The following is a 22,337-nucleotide window of genomic DNA, read 5'->3' on the forward strand; positions in this document are numbered from 1 at the left end:
GTGAAATTGATTATCAATCAGTGTTGCTTCCTAAGTGGACAGTTTGATTTCACAGAAGTTTGATTTACTTGGAGTTATATATTGTTTAAGTGTTCCCTTTATTTTTTTTGAGCAGTATATTTATATTAATACCAAATCCCAGGAAAATAAATGTCTAGAGTTTCATAAGAGAAAAGAGTAACATATGAATCAAAAGCAATACCTGTTTTTTAATCTTTAAAAATGAGTTAGAAAACTGAAAGTTATAAATACTTAGGAGAATTCTGAAGTTGTACCTGTTGTTTCTGCTCCAAGGTCATCTCTTTAGTGCCTGCACTGCTCCCTCCTGCCAATTCCCCTGCTGCAGACGGGTCCACCAAAGAATAGGGGTGTTCTGAAGAATTGTCCATTTTTAAAGGTGTGCCAAAACCTGCAGTGAGAAATCCACAAATCATGGACATAGAACTTTGTCAGGGAAAATGTCAGGATCTTTGACTGTTGAATTAAACATCATGATAATACCCATAGATGAAGCACTCACTCAATTTCAGCCCTCAAACTTCAGTTTAGCTTTAAGGTAGAGGTGTTGCCTTAGGACAGTTGTTACATTCTAAAGCATATTGGTTCTGCTATATTGTGGCCAGTACCTGGGATAACCGGAATTGTAGTCTAATAATAATTGTATTGGTAATCTTCAATTATTACTACAATTGACAGCAAAATTTCTGTTCCTAAGTGAACTATTTGTTAGGTGAATTTTAACATTTTATGACCTTTCTTGCTACAGTTCTTGAGTCAGTCACTGGAGCTGTTAAATTAGTAACACAGTTTATTTATTTGATTTTTATGCCGCCCTTCTCCTTAGACTCAGGGCGACTTACAGCATGTTAGCATTTGCACATCGATAATCCCAGAAACAAAACATTATGAGATTCAGTTTTGATCACTGGCATTTGTTAGGATTTTTTTTTATTGTTGTATAGCTAAAATACTTTATATCACAGAATCTTTTGCTATTATTATTCTGTATACCATTCAGGATCTTTGAATGTAAAACACGACTGGCAATGTGTGCATGTTTATTGATTTGGAAAGAAAAAAATGAAGAAATTATACAGCGGAATAAGATGCCATGCGATTAGATTTACACACAATTAGCTTTAAATGGATTATCCCATATAATACAAGTTTAATTGGCCATTTTAACAAGTGCTGCATTTACATTACAAAACTTCCTACAGAACAGTTTGATAATTAATATATTGATAGAATATATTGATATGTTTAAAAATATCCTGACAATTGTCCCACTGAGTCAGCAGCAAACTGATACTATGGAGAGTAAGCACAAAGCTAAAGATATTTATTTTCAACTATATATGCAAGTACATTATTAGCCCTGATGTTAGCCTACACCAGTGTTTCTCAACTTTTGCAGTTTGAAGATGTGTGAACTTCAACTTCAAACTATGATGGCTGGGGAATTCTGGGAGTTGAAGTCCACACATCTCCAAACTGTCAAGGTTGAAAAACACCAGCCTACACTACAGTAGTCCCTCGCTATACCGTGCTTCACCTACTGCGGCTTCACTTCATCGCGGGTTTTCAAGAAATATTAATGAGAAAAATCATTCACGGATCTTCGCTGGTTCACGGGTTTCTGAGGAAGTCGATCGACAGATTTAAACAGCCCGCCGAACTCGATCGGCAGGTTTTTCAAAAAAATATATCTAAAATTGTAAATACTGTATTTAAATACTGTATCTAAAATAAATACTGTGTGGGAAGGGTTTATAAACACTTAAAACAATGAAAACTTACCAAACAACAATTACAATATAAATACTTAAATAAGTACTATCAGTCGATAAATTCCCCATCGCGGATTTCACCTATCGCGGCCAGGTCTGGAACGTAACACCAGCGATAGGTGAGGGACTACTGTATTATGCAAAAAAATTCTGCCATAACAAACATTATAAAACACAGCAACTGCAATTGGGAAAGGGTTAAACAATTTTGGAACTGGTTAATCTACTACCAGTAAATATATATATATATATATATATATATATATATATATATATATATATATATATATATATATACACATATATATATACTGTATATATATATATATAAATCCTATATTAAATGGGGAAATTGCATTGCACTAATCTTATTCCCAGGTGACAAGCAAGCTACGAATCCTGAATTAAAACACCATCCTCTAACACAGTGGTTCTTAACCTTCCCAATGCTGCAACCCTTTAATACAGTTCCTCATGTTGTGGTGACCCCCAACCATAAAATAATAAAATTATTAGGAAACTGAGGGCTGGGTTCTAACTTACCTCACTGCTGGTTCACTTCCTTCTGTGCTGCATGGCCACACCTCATGGATACACATGTGTTTTGTGTGTGCATACATGTGCAATGCTGATTTTTTTTAAAAAAAAATGCAAAAAAACCCAGCCAAAAACAAAATAGTGACGCATGCGCACTGCCGGAAATTCGGCTTCCACGCATGCTCAGAAGTTTCCATGGTACAGATATATATTTTTTGCATTAGTCTATTTCCACGTGGGTGGACCACCTGGAGATGGATGGAGAAGTGGTGTCTCAATTCCTAAGACTATTGAAAATGTATGTTTTTCTATGATCTTAGGCAACCCCTGTGAAAGGATCTTTCAACCCCCAAAGGGGTCACAACTCACAGGTTGAGAACTGCTGCTTTAACATGTGCAACTGAGGCTTGATTTTAAATAAGACAGGTGTCAAGTACTGAAATTTGCATTTAACTAAAGGCCAGGAAATTCTCAGCCAGGGGGCAGGTGTCAATAGTTATTGCTATTAATTGTAGGTGATGAATTTAAGCCTAAGATTTATGTATCCACTAAAAGAACAGCAAATCCCTCTCTCCTTGTAGCATTTCAAGGCAAACAATGTTTTATTTTTCAGGGATAGAAAAACCAAATTATCTCCCTACCATATGCAGGTGGTACTTACTGACTGTAACAAAAATACCCACAAACCCAAAAGCTCTGGCTTTAGTGGAATAAGTTGTTTCTCCTCAAATCACAGTGGACAAAGGTCCTACTTTAGGGGGGGGGGGGACTCAGGAATATTTTTGAAATAGCAATTTGTTACCTTTTAATAGTGCTCCAAAATCTGTTAAGTGTAAGTAGGCTTTTCCTTCTATCAGCAGGAACCACTCCCAATTTTGTAGATCTTGTTGTTAAATATGTAGGGAGAAAGTTCTAAGGTTCAATATCTGCATGTTGCCTCCTGATTGGCTGTTCGTTCTGGTGGGAGACTTGTTACCATGTCAGATAGAGTTTGTTACTTTGTGAACCAAAGATGGGCCATTTTCCCTCAGAGTGGAATTTGCCTGTACTCTAACCCCTCTGTTTAACCTGACCCTTCTGACTGAAGAAATAAACTGCTAATTTACCAGTTAACTTCTCTGAGTATTTTTCACTTGTTATGACCTCTCTCGCTTTAAAAAAAAAAAAAAAATAGGGCCTTATTTCTTCGGCAGCACCATCCGTATAAGGAAATACAGCCTGGAATACATTGTGTTGCCATATACATTTCATCAACTATCACCAAAAGGAATTTCACAAACAGAAACAAATAAAAAAAGCCTTAGTTCTGTGAGAGGCTGGGGGAGACAACCATTCAGCATTTTCAATTGCAAATGCAGCAAATAGTAAAAGCAATCTACCGTTAGGTGTCAGTGTTGTTCTATGCAGTTGAAACCCACCAGAGTTTACTGTTTTTTATGTTTCATTTTGCATGGACTAAATTATCAAGTTCCCATTAATTTAGAACAGTGTTTCCCAACCTTGGCAAATTGAAGATCTTTGGACTTCAACTCCCAGAAATCCCCAGCCAGAGAATGCTGGCTGGGGAATTCTGGGAGCTGAAGTCCAGATATCTTCAAGTTGCCAAGGTTGGGAAACACCGATCTAGAATTTGGAATTGGAGGGGTTTGAAACCACTAGATAATCCCAGATTTCAAGTAGGAATTCAGACAATATATCCCAGAAACCATTTTTTCTATTACTGTCAAGAGAATCCCCTGACATGTTTGTTGAATATATCATCCTGATCTAAAGAGTTATTCCATTCACATTGTAGAAGATTTAACAGATGAACAGAGTCAATGCTAAGGTCACCTAGTCCAACCCCCTTCCCAAGCAGGAGACCCTACATAGGATCGCTTGCCGTCCTGCTTTTCATTTTAACTATGTAGAAATTAGTTGCATGTTTTTAGTTAGGAAGTCCGCAGTTCCAGCTTTAAGTTCCTTAGTAACTGTTGGATGGAAGTCATCAGGACCTAGTGGTTTATTTACGATGTCCATGATTTGATGAATTCAGATAACTTGCTTCTAATATAGGTAATCATCTTGATCAATGATGCATCAAAACAATTTCTTCCCAACATGGATTAATGAATTTAAAGCAATCTGCCCAGACATTTGCCTTCCCATTTACCTTCCCAAAATGTGAAAAGCAGACCGTCGTGCTGGCTACAAATGTTTAGAGTGTAACCCATCACATCTGGAGAGCACATTAAGAAACACCGACTTAAAGCATACTTGTAATTGTGTATAGTTATTTTATAGTAGGAATACAAATTATTCTGTTTCCAGAAACCCACTAAAACTCACAAATAAACATCCACCATAATTCCAAGATTTTGGCTAGCAACAAACTTGGCATGCAAGACATGGACCTTGGAATGTCAGTATGTGTGTGTAACACACACACACAAACACAAACAAGAATGGGATTTCAATTAGGTGGTCACAGACATCATTTTGCTTTTTGTGATCTCCCCACTTTGCATCATATAAAGATATTCATTGCAAAATTGGATAACTGTTGTTTATTATTTCATTAGCTGAACCTATTATTCTTTGAAATTGGTCTGGTCATTAGATAATGTTGCTATTCTATTTGCATTTAAAATATTGCAGATGTACGGTAACTTTCAGTATGACAAATATATGCAGCAGCTGTATTTATATTTATCCATAGATGCTCTATTACTATTCTTTATTTCAGAGCTTGAAGATTCACCTGCACTTTACTTTACATGACTTTAATGACATATTCTGTGATAAGCTGTTTATTGGAAAGTAAAACTCTCTCCATTGTGATTGAAGTCAGGAAATACAATTTCTGCGGTTGGAGTAATTTGGTTACATTTCCTCTCCTATTTCCCAAAGACCCAACACAATGTCCCTAAAGTATCGGGCTTCTGGCAATACTAGATAAATAAATCTAGTTTTACTATAATTTATTTCCATATTTTACAAAACACATGGAGATCAGAATTATTTTCACATAAAATAGCCACTAATGTTATTTTATAGAGCAGCTGTTTTAAAAGAAGATTGCATCAAATAGTTTCAAATATTTACAATAAAAACTTTTGGACAGTGAGTCAATCCATCTTAAAATTGTTAGAATTTTATATGATGTGGTTTACTGTAAAATTTAAACTTAAAATTGAACTTCCATGTAATGTATACAAGATGGGGGTGTTTTTATATCATTTTTAAACCTTGATAAAAATTAACTTTGATTCTTAAATTTCATTATTTTTCACATATTCCACAATGAATATTCTATTGCATAATATTTGTGGACAAATAATGTATTAAAATGACACCAGTGTTAAAATTAAAAATATTTCTTATACATAACCTACACTGTCTATTCTTTTTCAGCTAATTATATTCTGTTTACCAGCTCTACGGATAAAAATATACAATAGTTAATATAAATAAGCATGAAATAAATGTTAAATTCAATGAATTCAATGACAGATAGTAAATGACCATCACTAAAATTAGCATCACCTTAAAGGTCTCTTTTTGAGGTGTAAAACTAAGAATCAAGATGCTGATTCACATTTTTTAAAAAAAATGTTTACAACAAATGAAACATCACTTGAATGTTCTCTTTCAGATAATTATTGACAAAGTTAGCAATTCTTATGATGTCAAGTTTCTTTTTTTTCAAAACTTACCTAACAAGATTGTTAAAATGCAATAAACAATCTGATAGAGAATTTCTGTTAGAGGTAGACACTGCATAAATTCAACTGTTAGTAGTGGTACATGATCTGAAATCCTGCTAATTGTCTCTAGTAGCAATGCTACTTGTTTGCTCACAAATGTAATTGGGCCCAATGGGCCATGTGACTGCACTAATTAGTGCACCTTCTAGTGCACCTGAGTCACATTTAACAAGGGATTCTGCAGGCAACATGAGAACAGCATCATAATTTTTTTTAAAAAACTTTAAAATCAAGAATTGCAGTTTTACAATGTTTAAGTTTTTATAATTAAGATACACTCATGCAGAAGGTGAATGTAAAACTTATAGCATTAGGATTTAAGTTTTTGATTTAATTTGATCCAGATGATTTGTTTTTCTGATTTACCTTGGTAGGTGAAGCACAATGCCACCAATTGAATTAAATATTTAAACTCGCAGGAGTTGGGGGGGGGGACCATGGGTACGGTTAGCTTTACCTTCCTTACAATTCCAGGATATTCTATAATAATGGAGTTTTGTATATTATTGAGAAACTCCTGAAAATGAAGATTGAGTCTTCACTGAAATATTTTTGTCTGTAATCATTTATTTATTTTATTTTATATTTTATATTTATTTTATTTTATTTTATTTGTCAAACATGTATAAGTATAAACATGATTAAGAATACAGGGTATGAATGGGGAGGGAAAGAACCTGCAGCTGACCCCTGTGGCAAGAGTTGGTACATTCCAAACAACTCTCTGACCTTCTGCCCAACTAATTTTGCTCTGATTGATGAAGTTGCTTGCATGAGCAATGAAAAGTCTCAAGTTTGGTCCACTTGCCATGGTTCAAGCTCAAAACACATTACAATAGCAATACCAATAGCACTTAGACTTACATACCAATTCATAGTGCTTTACAGCCCTCTCTAAGCAATTTACAGGGTCAGCATATTTCCCCCAATAATCTGGGTCCACATTTTAGAACAGGCATTAACTAATTCCAGTTGGCACATTTTTAATGGATATTTCAGTGGTGGCAGAAAATAAAAGGAGCATAATATTCCCCTATCCATTGGATTTTAAAAATCTAGCACAAGCTAAATAATTGTTTTGAAAAAAATTCAAAATAATTTAAGCAGCTTATTCTCTTCACTAAAGGCAACCAATTGGAATTTGTTTTTGTTCAACTTTTTCTTCAAGCAGTTGTAGAGCTATCACTCTCAGTATCCTAAATACTGGCCAGACAAATACTGTAGAACAGTGTTTCCCAACCTTGGCAACTTGAAAATATTTGGACTTCAACTCCCAGAATTCCCCAGCCACCAAATGCTGGCTGGGGAATTCTGGGAGTTGAAGTCCAGATATCTTCAAGTTGCCAAGGTTGGGAAACACTGCTGTAGAACATCCTAGGAACAAATCTTCATTTCAACATTTCAGGTATATAGTGGAATTTCAGTAGATTAAGGAGCTTCTCACGTAAGTCTTCAGAGAACTAAAATACACTATATTCATTACATTCCTAAACCTACCTGCTTCAAAATAAATTATACCCCAAAATATAATTGTGTATATTGTCACATGCACATCTTTAGATTTGCAGGCTGTACATGCTTATTTGGGGGGAAAGCTCACTGAATACAATGGTATTTATGTCTAAGTAACCATGCAGAGGCTTGGATGAGGAGAGTTAAACTCACACAGTTTTTCTTGGCACATGTATAATCTGGCTTTCCTTGGGATTTTAAGGACAAAATGTTCCTGCCTCAGCTGTAAAGGATTTCTGAAAGTACATTTGCTAAGGAAAAAGGAGCCCTAAACAATATAACAGAATAATGCAATTGGGAGAATAGAACAGAACAGAGCAGAGCAAACCAGAGCAGAGCAGAACAGAACAGAATTCTTTATTGGCCAAGTGTGACCTCGAGGTTCGACTACTGTAATGCTCTCTACATGGGGCTACATTTGAAAAGTGTTCGGAAACTCCAGATCGTGCAGAATGCAGCTGCGAGAGCAGTCATGGGCTTACCTAGGTATGCCCATGTTTCACCAACACTCCGCAGTCTGCATTGGTTGCCGATCAATTTCCGGTCACAATTCAAAGTGTTGGTTATGACCTTTAAAGCCCTTCATGGCATTGGACCAGAATATCTCCGAGACCGCCTTCTGCCGCACGAATCCCAGCGACCGATTAGGTCCCACAGAGTGGGCCTTCTCCGGGTCCCGTCAACTAAACAATGTCAGTTGGCGGGCCCCAGGGGAAGAGCCTTCTCTGTGGTGGCCCCAGCCCTCTGGAACCAACTTCCCCCAGAGATTAGAACTGCCCCTACTTTCCTTGCCTTTCGTAAGCTCCATAAAACCCACCTTTGTTGTCAGGCATGGGGGAACTGAGCATATACAATTTATGAATGGTATGTTTGTATGTATGTATGTTTGTTTAGTAAATGGGGTTTTTAAATATTTTAAACTATAATTTAGATTTGTTATGAATTGTTTCATTTTGTTGTGAGCCGCCCCGAGTCTGCGGAGAGGGGCGGCATACAAATCTAAATAATAAATAAACAAACAAACAAACAAACAAACAAACAAATAAATAAATAAATAAATAAATAAATAAATAAATAAATAAATAAATAAATAAATAAATAAATAAATAAATAAATAGAATTTGTCTTTGGTGCATATGCTCTCAGTGTACATAAAAGAAAAGATACATTTGTCAAGAATTATGAGGTACAACACTTAATTATTTTCATAGGGTTCAAATAAGCAATCAGGAAACAATCAATATTAATATATATTTTAATGATACATGCAACAAATTACAGTCATACAGTCACAAGTGGGAGGAAATGGGTGATTGGAACAATGAGAAGGCTAATAGTAATAATAATTCAGCCTCCGCGAATAGTTTGACAGTGGGTGAGGGAATTATTTGTTTAGCAGAGTGAGCACATTTGGGGGAAAACTGTTCTTGTGTCTAGCTGTTTTGGTGTGAAGTGCTCTATAGAAACATTTTGAGGGTAGGAGTTCAAACAATTTATGTCTAGGATGCGAGAGGTCAGTAAATATTTTCATAGCCCTCTTTTTTATTTGTGCAGTATACAGGTCCTCAATGGAAGACAGGTTGGCAGTAATTGTTTTTTTCTGAAATGTTGATCTTCTGAAGTTTGTTTCTGTCTTGTTGGGTTGCAGAACCCAATCAGAAATCTTCTGCTCAAGCAGTTGATCCTAAAACCATTTTCAATGTCTAGTTCCTTCATAAAAGCCTCCAGTGTTACAGCATTCACAAAGCACCATAGTTAGTACTTTTAAAAAAAAACCTCATAGTTCTAAAACATTTCAAATCCATTTAATCTATTATTGCCATTACATATAAATTGGCCTTTTCTTTTAAAAAAAGACATCTAAAACAGACAACCCTTAAAAAGAAGTTGGTACAAAATACCATCCATATATTTTATGATCTGAAAACTCAAAAATAGGCACAAAGTAAATTTCCTCTGGGCAACATGAAATACATTCCAATGTTCTGTTGATGCTGATTATTTCTGACAGATCAGGGAGGGAGCAGGGGAAAGGAAGAGAGAGAGAAGGAGGAAGGGAGGGAGAGAGATAGAAAGAGAGAGTGGGGAGGGAGAGGGAAAGAGAGACTGTCTACACTACACTTTGATGAGAGAGAGAGAACAATTGTCCTACTTAGACAGCCACTGCAAATGGAATGAATGAATAGCAAAATCAATGTTCAATGTATCTTTTCTGATCTCTAGCTTGTGATACTCTCCATGGATTAGGTGAGTAGTACAACAATAGTATTTAAGGTCACAACAGCAAATAAGTAAATGTGGGCCTCTTATATTAACAGAGTTGCCAGACTCTTTAAGGCCACCTCGTTTCCATTCTTATTCCTTCCATTCAGTTTTTCACTGTGACTAAGCAGGATGTCCTGCTCTTAGTCGCACTAGACCAGACACCAGTGACAAGAGAATTTGGGAAAACAAAATGCTGTGGCTTATGAAACATGGAAGGTATTACTGCCTTCGTTTAAACATTTTATTGCTTACCTTCAATAGAGTCCTTCCTTTGTTCTTTGGCTCTTTTACTAAATTAAACAAAGGTTAAGCATCAAAGATAAAACTTTTAGAAAATTTGCAAAAACATGGTTTACATATAGTTTATTTTATTTTGAAAACAAATTATACATTATATTATATTATATTAATATAAAACATATACCTTTTATATCTCACTATAGAGAAAGACATATTCTTATAGTGAAATGCTTATTTTTTATAGTCATCAGTTCTATTTAAAAAATAAAAAAACTATAGTTCTGAAAATATTTGAGTCCCATTTCCAAGGCACAGCAGAGAACAACAGAGCCTTCTAGCTTCCAGTTCATTTCAAAAATAAAAGTTTCCTGTGTTCAATTTACTTAATATATAACATTTCTTTGAAATTCTTTATACATAGCATTTGGAAGTGCATTTTTACACAGGACTAATTTCACAAAATATGTACATGTAGACTTTGGAAGTAAAAATTTAATACCAGTAGTTTGTATTGTACTGAAAGGTATTTTATTGCTTGCACAGGAAAAAAATATGTACAGTATATCCAAAAAACCATCTTTCTAACTTAGGAAATTTTAATTGCTATGAAGATATCTTTTTGAAAAATAAATGTCTCAGTTGTCAATTGTCCATATTTTCCTTTAACCACATGATTGTTTTAGTCAATGATTTTTTTATTTTTTCATTTTCATATTTTTCTTTCACTATTATATCTGTTGCCTCTATCTTTTCTTGGGGGTCAACAATGGTATTATTAAGAAAAGCTTGTACCTAAAACAAAGCAGACAAAGAATAAGAAGGCAAGTGTTAATCTAAACAGTGTATTTTATGGCATCATTTAACATAATACAATACATGTAATCCTTAACAGTGTAGAAGGCATTGTGCACAGACAAATGGAAAGTCAAGTCACTGCCATCCTAGTCAATGTTGCAAAAGTCCCTCTAAACCTGGTTATATCACCAAACTTGGGTCCCAGGAAACCAGCAACATCTTAAGATAGGTCTGCTGTTCATTCTCTCCATGCCTCTGGTTTGTATATGTTTTTAATATTCTGCAATTTTTAATAATGATTGGTTTATATTTATAATCATTGTTTTACATAATAATTTTTATTTTATTATTGTATTGTTTTTCTACGCTTTGTCTGGAAAAATTCAAAGAAGTAGTGAAAGATTGGGAGATATGAAGAGATCTTAAGTGACTCAATGGATAACATCATCATCATCATCATCCCACTCAAACCATTTCTTGTGAGACAAGTGATTATAAATCAAATAAATATGTAAATGGAAATGGCTTAACTCTTGTTCTTAGTAATTTTGGGGCCAAACGTAGAGGTAAAACTTTTCACTGGGGAAAAATTTAACAGGCTTGCTTTCCATGTTTCCTTTCCTAGTAGACCAAAACTTCTTCTGAACACCACACAAAGTATAAGGGAGTGGGATTTCACATAGTAAGTTAGTGAGAAATTCAAATAGGGCTATCTTATAAAAATAAAAGCTGACCACAGAAAGTATCTCCTTTAAGTATTAGGTGGAAGTTCAGACATTCCAGATTTATACACCAGGTGTTGGACTAGTGGTTAAGGCACTAGGCTAGAAACTTGAGATGCTTCTTTAGTCATGAAAAAACAGCTGGATGACCTTGGGACAGTCATTCTCTCTCAACCTAAGTGTAGTATCCAATAAATAATAGTAACTATGAGAGGGATCTTGGAGTCCTAATGGATAATCATTTAAGTATGAGACAGCAGTGTGTTGCAGCTTCCAAAAAACCCAACCCAGTTCTAAGATGCATTAACAGAGAGATAGCATCAAGATTACATGAAGTATTAATACCACTTTATAATGCCTAGGTAAGGCCACACTTGGAATACTGAATCCAGTTTTGGTTGCAGGGACTGCAGAGAAGAGCAACAAAGATGATTAGGAACTGGGGGATAAAACATATAAAGAATGATTGCTGGAAGTGGGTATGTCTAGTTTGATTAAAAGAAGGACTAGTGGTGACATGATAGCAATTTTCTTTAAAAAAAAACAAAAACCCCTCTTTATCCTGCCCTGAGCATGGCTTTGCATAATCAACTTCTAAGAACCCTTCAATCTCTAAGCTGTTATTGTTGTATTTGATTTATTGATCATTAGATCTTTATCCTATTTTATTTTGTGCCAGCAAACATACAGTAATAGCCCTTCCTATTTTCCCCAAGTAAGAGACAGCGTGTGATCCAAAGTCACCCAATTGGGTTTCATGGCTAAGGGAGATTTAGAATTCACTATTTCCTGGTATCTAGACCAGTAGCTGAACCACTATACCAAACTGTCTTGTATTTTAGGGTAATTTGACCCTTATGCTTTTATAACCTTTGGCATAAAAATAATTGAACTCTTCCACTTCAGGGCAAATGCTTTTTGTTAACTGATTACTCTATATTTTCTCATTCCACTTACCATTTGCATTTGGACGTCAGTAGTGACAGTGGTCATGAAATTTTCCAGTGTGATCCTATAACCAAGAGCATTGTTATTTTTTATAAAAAGAAACATATTTTGAAAAGATGCTTAATTTATGCTGTAATATTCACCTTTCAATTTTTACTCAAAGTTACTCTGAAAGAATGAAACTAAAGTGTTAAAACAGATTGGTTTAGGGTTATCTATACTTAAGATGTGCAGCTATATAAATTTTCTAAATAAACAAACATCTGTAAGGAAAGTTCACACTGCACTTGATCTGATTCTTTTTCAGCCCTTGTAGCTTTGAGTATATCTAGCACCTATCCACATCTAGATTTCAGTTCATGGAATGCTAACAGGAGAAGAAAACAGTAACACGCTCAGTTTGGAACTGCTTCATGTTGCATAGAAAAGAGATTAATAAAAAATATTTCCCAGATTTCTGTGAGTTTTTAATCCCAGTATAAATAGATATATAGAATCATTTTTCTAGATTTGTACCAGTAATGGGTTCTAAAATCATTTGCTGCTGGTTTGCGCTTGTGTGATGCTTTTGTGCATGTGTAGAAGCGTCCTGGGTGGGCGGAACCTTTTGCCGCCAGCTCTACTGGTTCATAGAACTGGGCCGAACCAGGAGTAACCCACCACTGGTTCATACCAGAGTGTTGCTGCCTTACTGTATTGTAGCTCTTTAAATTTGCTTGAGTGACTGACTGACTGACTGAATGAATGAATCCAGGAACAGGGTTTTTTTGTTGCTAAATGCTGATGTATAATTTTGTTGATCATGCATGATGAAATATCATAATTCCATCATGCATAATAAAATTTCAGGACAAATGTTCTCCCCCAACCTCAAAGACATGGAACTTGATTGTCATTACCTCATGGACAGATTTGACCACTTTTCTGATATAAATGTCCATGCTGCCCAATATCCAATCTCATTCTCGACCACATTTTGAATTGCTTTGCCTGTAATTTCTGGTGGATTGGTCTCATCATTGTAGACATAATGCAGGTATCTGCACAGAGGTTGATTCACAATAAACATTTGTAAGAAAAAAAATCATTTCTAAAATGCTACTAAACATACAATTATAATTGGGAACAGTTAAAAATAATGGAAAGAATGGGGGAAATCTAAAAATTACCATTGTTATAGGAATTATAGATGCATTTCGTAATGTTACATTTGGAAACTTAAGAGAAAGCTTGTATTATGTCTTGAACAACTGAGAGCAAGACCCACCAAAGCTTTGATACCTTCACAAAGTAACTAAAATGTTTTCCCTTTAAAACCATATGAACCGCTACTGCCACCTACAATTATGGAACAACGCTGTAGATAGTTTCTTCTAAAAAACAACAACAGACAACGAAGGAAATAGACAAGGATCCTTATTTTAAAACTTTTAAAATTATGCTCAATCTTAACAATTTTAAAATGTATGGACTACAATTTCCAGTATCCTTAAAGCTCCCAAGGTTGAAAAATACTGCTATAGTCAGATTTCTATTTTCAGTCAAATAGTAAGATTAATTTTTCTGTAAAAAAAGACAATAAAATAAATGGACAGGAGGATGCAGATAACAATATGAATGTATTCATGTTTGTTATATTTGTTACGTTTATCATGGCGACATAATTTTAAAAATGTTTTGGTTTTGCCAATTTAATCATCTGAAAATACATTCTTGAATAATGTGCCAAAGTGAGAATTTCTAGGTATGTATAATGTAATTTTATTCATAAAACTGATGTTACTATCAGAGAAATGAACAAAGAAATTTGAAAAATGGAACTTCAGCCTTAACATGCAGCATTTTTTGTGGTTTTATATTTTTTGAGACAAAAGAAATGTTAACACCATTCAACTATTAAACAAATATTTACTTTACAATTTTTTTGTTAAAAAATATAAATAATTATACAATCTTGAACTTAAGGAATCACCAAGTCTATATTTAGCAAGCAGTGAATGAACTTTGACTTGTGAAATCATGAATTATTTTTTCAGTCAGTAAAAACATTAATTAAATCACCTTTGAAGTAACCCTGGAATGCGAGTGCAACTCAAGGCAGAGAATATATTTTCTTTGTATACATCTTCAATCCCCTTCTTTTTAAAAAGTGTAAATAAAAATTCCCATTCTTCCTCATTTCCCATCCAAATGCCATAGCAACAAACAGTTGAGCTAAAACAAACGGGAACTCTGTAATTATGAATAAAACAACCTGTTAATATAAAGAAATGAAACTAATAATTGTGATTAATACAGTCCTAATGTTTTCAAATACAGTGGTACCCCTACTTAAGAATTTAATTCACTCCGTGGCCAGGTTCTTAAGTAGAAAAGTTTGTAAGTAGAAGAATTTTTTCCCATAGGAATCAATGTAAAAGCAAAGAATGCATGCAAACCCATTAGGATAGAAATAAAAGTTCAGAATTTGGGTGGGAGGAGGAGGAGGAAGAAGAGTAGGAGGACAGTCGCTGCTGAAGGAAGAAGGTGAGATGAGGGGAATAAAAAATATCCAAAACTTTAAGGCTTAAAAAAAAGTGGGATTCTGAGGCGGCGAGGAGGAGTACGCGCCTCCCATATACCCGGCATGAGGCTGCCTCCCATACACTCCGCCAGAGAGAGAAACCTAGAGGGAATGGCAGGAAACTGGCTGGGCCTTCATGCCACTCTCAAATTTCCTGGGAAATTTTTCCGGGCTCGGGTCCTTAAGTAGATAATGGTTCTTAAGAAGAGGCAAAAAACCCTTGAACACCCGGTTCTTATCTAGAAAAGTTCTTAAGTAGAGGCGTTCTTAGGTAGAGGTACCTCTATATATATACAGTACTGTATTTTCAGTTATTCCAATAGTAGTCATCTGCCATACCAGGGGCAGGTTCCTCTTACCTCCATAGCAGTGTGCTGCACATGCATTGTGATGGTGCACTGAGCATGCATCACATGCGCAGAAGCAAACAATTGCTGAAATTGCATCCCCTCAGGTGATTTTACTTCCACACATGCTCAGAAGCAAAAAAAAAAAGCTGAAAATTAGTAAAAATGGTGCTATGATGGACCTGCAAAGGCAGTTGTTACGTGGATATTGCGCAATTGGCAGGTCACTATTGGACTGCTACACTGCATCACACCAGTAGGAACCCACCTCTGTGCCATACCCAATTAGACCCTTCTTGCACAAAATAAATTTATATGGATATGCATTATAAGTTGCATTTTCTGTCTTGGTGTGGTGAAAATGATAGAATCCCTAAAAGCATGCAGTGTTGTTTTTCAGCTTCTGTCCATATGATTTATTAGGATTTTATTCAGGATTTATTACTTCTCTTCTGTCCCAATGCTGTTTTTTCCCTTTCTCTGTACAGTTTGTGCTTATTTTTACCATAATTGTCTAGTATAGTGATGGCAAACCTTTTTTTCCTCGGGTGCTGAAAGAGCATGTGGGTACACTACCATGCATGCCTGACTGCCCACAACCATAATTCAATGCCTGGGGAGGGCGAAAACACCCTCCCCCACCTTCCGTGCCATAGGTTTGCCATTACTGGTCTAGTATTTACACAGTTTTAGAACATGTTTTATGGAAAAGGAACACATTTTATAATGAGGATGAGGGAATAAATTGTCTTTACTCATGTTTGGAATTCTTCATCCACTTGTTGAAGAATTCAGAAGCCAAGTCTAAACAGTCACGAAGCCCCAACCAGCATGCTGTTCTAAGAATTTTCTCAATACCAGATCTCGAAAGAAAAAGAAAAGAAATATATTAAATACAGTGCATTACATCAAATAATCAATACTATTTAATGCATATTTCTAGCACCCTGGGCTTGTTTGCAACGTTATATTTGTAGTCCATCTACTCCAGATGTGGGCTACCAATCTCAGCCCTACCGGAACGCGCCAGGAGCGCACACATGCGCATGCCTGTTTCCGGCGCATGATTCAGCTTCTGCGCATGCGCAGAAGCCAAATCTTGTGTGAAATCACTGGTATGTGCAATTTCTGGGGTTTTTGCTTCCGTGCATGCAAGCAACCCCCCCCCCCCCGGAAATTGGAGAGAAGAACTGCCAATCACTCACAACTGGCAAAACACGGTAAGATCTGCCAGCAGGGGATGCCGGCCCTATACGTCTGCGGCCCCGCTACCACCCACAGCCCCACTATGCAGTGCCATCCCACCAGGCCATGCTGCCCTGCCAGGTCATGATGCCAGCCCCCTTGGCCCCACCAGGACCCTCCGCCAGCCCCCGTGGCCCCTCCACCAGCCCCTGCAGCCATGCCATTCCCCTCCGCCAGCCCCCGTGGCCCTGCCAGGCCCCACTGCCAGCCTCTGCGGCTGCAGCACCAACTGCCGCAGACATACCAGGCCCCGCCACCAGCCCCTGCAGGCCCACCAAGCCCCACTGCCAGTCCCCGCGGGCCCACTAGGCCTCACTGCCAGCCCCCACAGCTATGCCAGACCACGCCGCTCGTCCTTGCTCCTTTTGCCGCTTGCAATGCCGCGCCACTCACCCTCGCTCCCCTGCTGCTCACCTAGCCATGCCCCTCATCTCTGCTTACCCAGGTCACCTCCTGCAGGGGCCATGGCAAAGGGAGCAGGCTGGGTGGCCTGTTCTGTGCCCTCCAGTTATCTGGAGCTGCAGGTATCTCTTCTGCGACCCAGAAGATCAAAGAGCAGGCCACGCGGCCGGAAGTGGAGGAGGCCACTTTTGCTGCCAGCCCCAGCTGCCGGTTTAGGTGCGGCAGTGAGATTCAGCTGCTGTGCATGTGCAGCAAAATTTCTTTCTGGCAGCAAAAACTGCCAGTTTCTTTCCTTCCGCGCATACGCAGAAGCAAAAAACCCGGTAATTTTTACTGGAATCGCACCGGCTGCATGTGCATGGCGGGTGCATGCCCAGTGGCAATGAAGCAGGCCTACGCCCTCTGTTGCCGCTGCCGGAATAGTGTTTCTGACTGTTCCGGCTGCTGCCCATCCCTAATCTCCTCTGATCTTGACTGAATAAATAATTTGGAAAATTTGATGAGTTAATATTTCAGCTTTTCATCATGAAGATGAACCTTATACATTTTTTTTCTCCTTCATTAACTTTAATGAATTTTTGTTATGACAAAAATAGAGACATTGTCAAAGGAAAGGAAAAATACAGAAAAAGTTCTTTTAAAAAAAAGTAAATAAGTGTTTTATCTTGTGTTTTTTCTTTTTTATCATTTTAACAAAATAAATAAAACATTTCACTTTCTGGTATGATTAGTTCTGTTTTGTTTTGTAGTGTGTTTTTATTGCTTACTTTATTGTAAGCCACCCAGACTCCATTTGCAGTGGACTCAGGTAACATGAAAATTGAATCAAACAAATATAATGATATACACTGTTTATTTACATAACTAACTGTACATCTATACAAACAAGGACTTAAAGAGCACTTAATAAGGAAAGAGACTAAAAAGATTCAATCCCTGCAACATCATAGTAGACTATTACACACAGTCAACACACATATATACACAGCTGTAAGATATAAACAGTGGGTGGCCTGAGGCCTAAATGCTCTTTGCTCTGCCTGAACCTCTTTGCAACCATTACTGGCATATATAATTTCCTGCCATTTCCACACAAGGAAAAAATATGTTTGGTTAAAAAAACAAGGATACCTCTAACCCTGCAAAATTAAAAAAATGGGGGGGGGGGAGACCAAGAACCTGGAGGGGAGTCTACAAATTACTGATTCTATCAATATGTACAATTCTGATTTTTTTTTTTAAAGTTTCAGAGCCTCTGTCCATCCAAAAACTATTAACCCCATTATATTTGGATAGACAGGGTTTGTTGGAAATATATGGACAATGCTTTTTTAAAATACATGTTTTTACAATGTTCTACACTTACTAAATTTGGGGAGAAAGTAGTGGATTATATAAATATGACTGTGACAAAAGTTATATTTTTCAAAAGATAATATTCTCTTCAATTACATACATATTATGTGAAATTGGACAACTATATAATGTAAGTGGATTCTCTGTGGCTTACTATGATTAAAGGACTAATATTGCAGCATTTGATGATAAACGTATAACCCCATTTACTCAGTGGATTGAAGCCCTTCTTACACTTGCCATCTCTGAGTGGATTACCTATAGATGTAGATTTTGTATGGAGAACTTTATTTGTATAATGGAATCTGGAACTCATTTAGACAAGAGCATTTAAACAAACAATAGTTTATACTAATGTTTTAGAAATAAATATACATGTACTTGAATAATGCCTACATTAAAAAGGTATATAGAATTGTAACTGTTATAATGACATATTATACTTCAGGTTATTTTCTGTTGTATTTTTTTCTTTCATTATTAATAAAAAATATTTTTATGCACTTTTTCTTTTTTGAGAATGTATGTATCTGCATTATGTTCTGCTTGGGACTAATCAGATCGGAATGAAGGAGCACCCACTTGCAGAAAATTCAAACCAAACACATCTATATTTTTAAAATTATCTGTACAAAACAAGGTCAGGCTTTTAGTCCATGTTGGCAGCGTTCCCAGTCAAATTGTCTAATAGATAAGGAGCAGCTGTGGCCTAGAGCCAAATCCAATTTAGACATTCCTCTGTGTTCTAATGTCCTTTAACCACACACTCACGAATCTTCATGTTTTCCTCAGACAGCTGCATCACTGCACGATGAACTTAAAGGGATAACAGAGGTTTGCCAGCAAAGGATTTCTGGAACCCTGGATCTAGGACGTTTACCATTACAAATGTTGATTCTCCATGCCTCTTTACCCATAAATCCTCACTTATATACAGTGTTCCCTCTAATTTTTTGGGGGGGTGGGCGGAAAAGTATAGTGTCTGAGCGGCAGTCCCTTTGGGACTGGGCGGCACAGAAATAATAAATAAATAAATAAATAAATAAATAAATAAACAAACAAACAAAAAACCCACCCTGTTTTGCCTCAGAGAATTTCAAAATAAAATACTGTGCTGTGTGTCTATAACAGTGAGCTCATAATAGGGCAACTCTATCAATATCAAAATGCCACTTAAATAGTTGAGCTAGTTTCAAACTAGATTTTGATTTTCTTTCTCTCTTCCTTACTCCCATTCTTTTTCTTTTTCTTTTCCTTCCTCTCTTTTTTCTATCCGTTTCTCTCTCTTCCTCTCTCTCTCCTTCCCTCTCACTCTCTCCCTCTCGGCTTCTGGGCAGGTTTGGAAAACTCTGAGTTGATGATGATTTTTAAGTGAGTGATTGCTCACTGCTCAGCTTAGAGGGAACTATGCTTATATACTGTCTGTGTGTGGCCAACTGTTTCCTAGAGCAGCGTTTCCCAACCGGTGTGCCGCGGCACACTGGTGTGCCGCGAGACATGGTCAGGTGTGCCGTGACGCTCCCCGCCCGATCTGCCCCCTCTCCTCCTCTGCCGCCCCCTGCCTTGGGGCGCGACTTCTCTCGCGGCGGCTGCGGCTTCAGCTCCTCGGGACAAAAGCGCTCCCAGCCAGGGGGCTGCGAGAGGGACGGGGCGGGGAAGGGAAGAGCGGGAGACCCCCAGACAGAACGGCTGAGGGGAAGGAAAGACAGAAGGAGGGAGGGATTGAGAAGCGAAGTCAGGGAGGGCTGAGAGAAAAGGGGAGCGGCGCACGCACGAGAGGGGGGGCGGGCATTACTGAAACGAACGGAGAAAGCCCTCTCTCGCAGCGAAAGCGCTCCCAGCCAGGGGGCTGCGAGAGAGGGCTTTCTCCGTCCGTTTCAGTAATGCCCGCCCCCCCTCTCTCGCGCGCGCCGCTCCCCTTTTCTCTCAGCCCTCCCTGGCTTCGCTTCTCAATCCCTCCCTCCTTCTGTCTTTCCTTCCCCTCAGCCGTTCTGTCTGGGGGTCTCCCGCTCTTCCCTTCCCCGCCTCCCTGACTTTGCCTTTGCCACCCCCACCCCTTTTTGGGTTGGCAAGGAGTCCTTTGCCGCATCCCGCAGTTCGCTGCTCTTTCTCTCTCTCTCTTTCCCGTGAGGTGGGGGAAGGAAAAAAAAAGCAAAAAAACCCTCACGCTCGTCCCTTCAGCAGTGAGGGAGGGAAGTCAGAGGGCGAGGGAGCGAGCGAGCGCTCTTGTCCTCGGTGCCCTCTGCAGCGTGCCTTCCTTCTTCTTTGCCGCCGCTGAGGGACGGAGAGAAAGATAAAAAGGAAAGAGGGAGGGAGAGATAGAAAGAAAAGAGATAGAAAGGAAAGAGGGAGGGAGGAAAGAGGGAGGGATAGAAAGGAAAGAGGGAGGGAGAGATAGAAAGGAAAGAGGGAGGCAGACAGAGAGAGAGAGAGAGACATAGCAAGAAAGAGAGAGAAAAAGAAAGAGATAGCAAGAGAGAGAGAAAGAGATAGCAAGAGAGACAGAGAGACAGAGAAAGAGAGAGAAAGGGATAGAGAAAGAGAGAGAAAGAGACAGAGAGAGAGAAAGAAAGAGATAGCAAGAGAGACAGAGAAAGAGAGAGAGAGAAAGAGATAGAAAGAGAGACAGAGAGAGAGACAGAGAGAGAGAGAAAGAGAGAGAGAGAGAGAGAGAAAGACATAGCAAGAGAGATAGAAAGAGAGAGAATGAAAGAGATAGCAAGAGAGGCAGAGAGAGTAAGGGAGAGAGAAAGACATAGAGGGAGGGAAGGAGGGAGAGAGAAAGAGCAAAAAAGAGAGAAAGAAAGAGGGATGGAGAGAGAGAAAGAAAGGAAGGAAGGAAGAGAGAAAGAGGGAGGGAGAAATAGAGTGAAATGGAGGAAGAGATTTTTTTTGTCCAAACTTTTCTTTAGCCCCCCCCCCCCCCGCGCGGCCCCCCCGCCCCCCCGTTCAGTGTTCCCCAGGATTTTGAAAATATGAATAATGTGCCGCGGCTCAAAAAAGGTTGGGAAACACTGTCCTAGAGATATTCAGTGTCTAGACTTTCTTCCATAGAGATTCACCTTCTAGAACTTTTCCATAAAGATATTCCTGTCTGCTTCATGACCTTCTTACCTTGGCATCTAATAGGGGCTCCTGGTCCTCAATGTCCCCCTTCTCCTTTGAGTCAGACATTACCATAATTGAGGTTTCTACAGTTTCTGGTGGTTCCAATTCTCCCTCACTCTCACTCTCTGACTCAGCTGTCAAAAACACTGGCTAGGGTACCAAGATGGACCGGGTTCATCCTTCTCAGAATCTGTGATTAACTGAGCTGGTTGTGGACAACTCACAACACATTATAATTATTTATTCCTTTTCTTTTTTTATTATTATTTTAAAAGCACTAAAATATAAATAAATAAAAGGAATGCTAATCCCTGATCTAAGCAAGATTTTCCATGAACTAAAAACATGTTTGAAGACAATTTTATGAAAACACTATGTTGCTGTTTTCTAAAAAAAATAAAAGGATGGATTGTATATATTACAGAGAAAATGCTTACTGGTTGTATGAAGTATATAAATTATATTTATTTGAACATATTAATTGCAAAGGAATTTCACTGATAGCAGTGAAACTCATTGTTACTTTGTATTTAACAACAGGTTCTTGGATATTTTAATCATATTTAAGACCTTACTTGGTGAACGGGTTCATATCCAATGTTTCAGGGCTCTCACGAAGAATATTTGCATAGTTATGATATATTGGTGTTATTCGTGGTAATAAATATCGCTTTAAGGAAAAGAAAAAAGACATAATTATTTTATAATTGGGAAAACACACTGATCCTTGAGCAGTAGCAAACCAAAATGCTCAAAATATG

General features: G+C 37.7%; 2 protein-coding genes across 4 annotated transcripts in view; both read right to left on the bottom strand.

Moving 5' to 3' along the window:
- Positions 1–6,175, bottom strand: part of ARL14EPL (ARF like GTPase 14 effector protein like) — a 30,092-nt gene extending 23,917 nt beyond the window's left edge. Inside the window, exons 1-2 of one of the 2 annotated variants that reach the window (XM_070736326.1) lie at positions 6,023–6,175; positions 276–409 (exon numbers count right to left, since the gene is read on the bottom strand). In XM_070736326.1, the coding sequence (XP_070592427.1) occupies positions 276–409; positions 6,023–6,089 (201 nt within the window). In that variant the 5' untranslated portion in view covers positions 6,090–6,175. Of the gene's footprint in view, positions 1–275; positions 410–3,129; positions 3,240–6,022 lie in introns of those variants that run through there. The other variant, XM_070736327.1, reaches the window with a different exon arrangement.
- Positions 6,176–10,595: 4,420 nt separating this feature from the next.
- Positions 10,596–22,337, bottom strand: part of LVRN (laeverin) — a 52,076-nt gene continuing 40,334 nt past the window's right edge. For both annotated transcript variants that reach the window (XM_070742881.1, XM_070742880.1), the window contains exons 15-20: positions 22,152–22,246; positions 16,221–16,328; positions 14,617–14,787; positions 13,455–13,595; positions 12,565–12,619; positions 10,596–10,882 (exon numbers count right to left, since the gene is read on the bottom strand). In XM_070742881.1, coding sequence (XP_070598982.1) covers positions 10,733–10,882; positions 12,565–12,619; positions 13,455–13,595; positions 14,617–14,787; positions 16,221–16,328; positions 22,152–22,246 — 720 coding nt within the window. In that variant the 3' untranslated portion in view covers positions 10,596–10,732. The remainder of the gene's footprint in view (positions 10,883–12,564; positions 12,620–13,454; positions 13,596–14,616; positions 14,788–16,220; positions 16,329–22,151; positions 22,247–22,337) is intronic.

This window comes from Erythrolamprus reginae, chromosome 2 (genome assembly GCF_031021105.1).
Source record: "Erythrolamprus reginae isolate rEryReg1 chromosome 2, rEryReg1.hap1, whole genome shotgun sequence".
Lineage (NCBI taxonomy): Eukaryota > Metazoa > Chordata > Lepidosauria > Squamata > Dipsadidae > Erythrolamprus > Erythrolamprus reginae.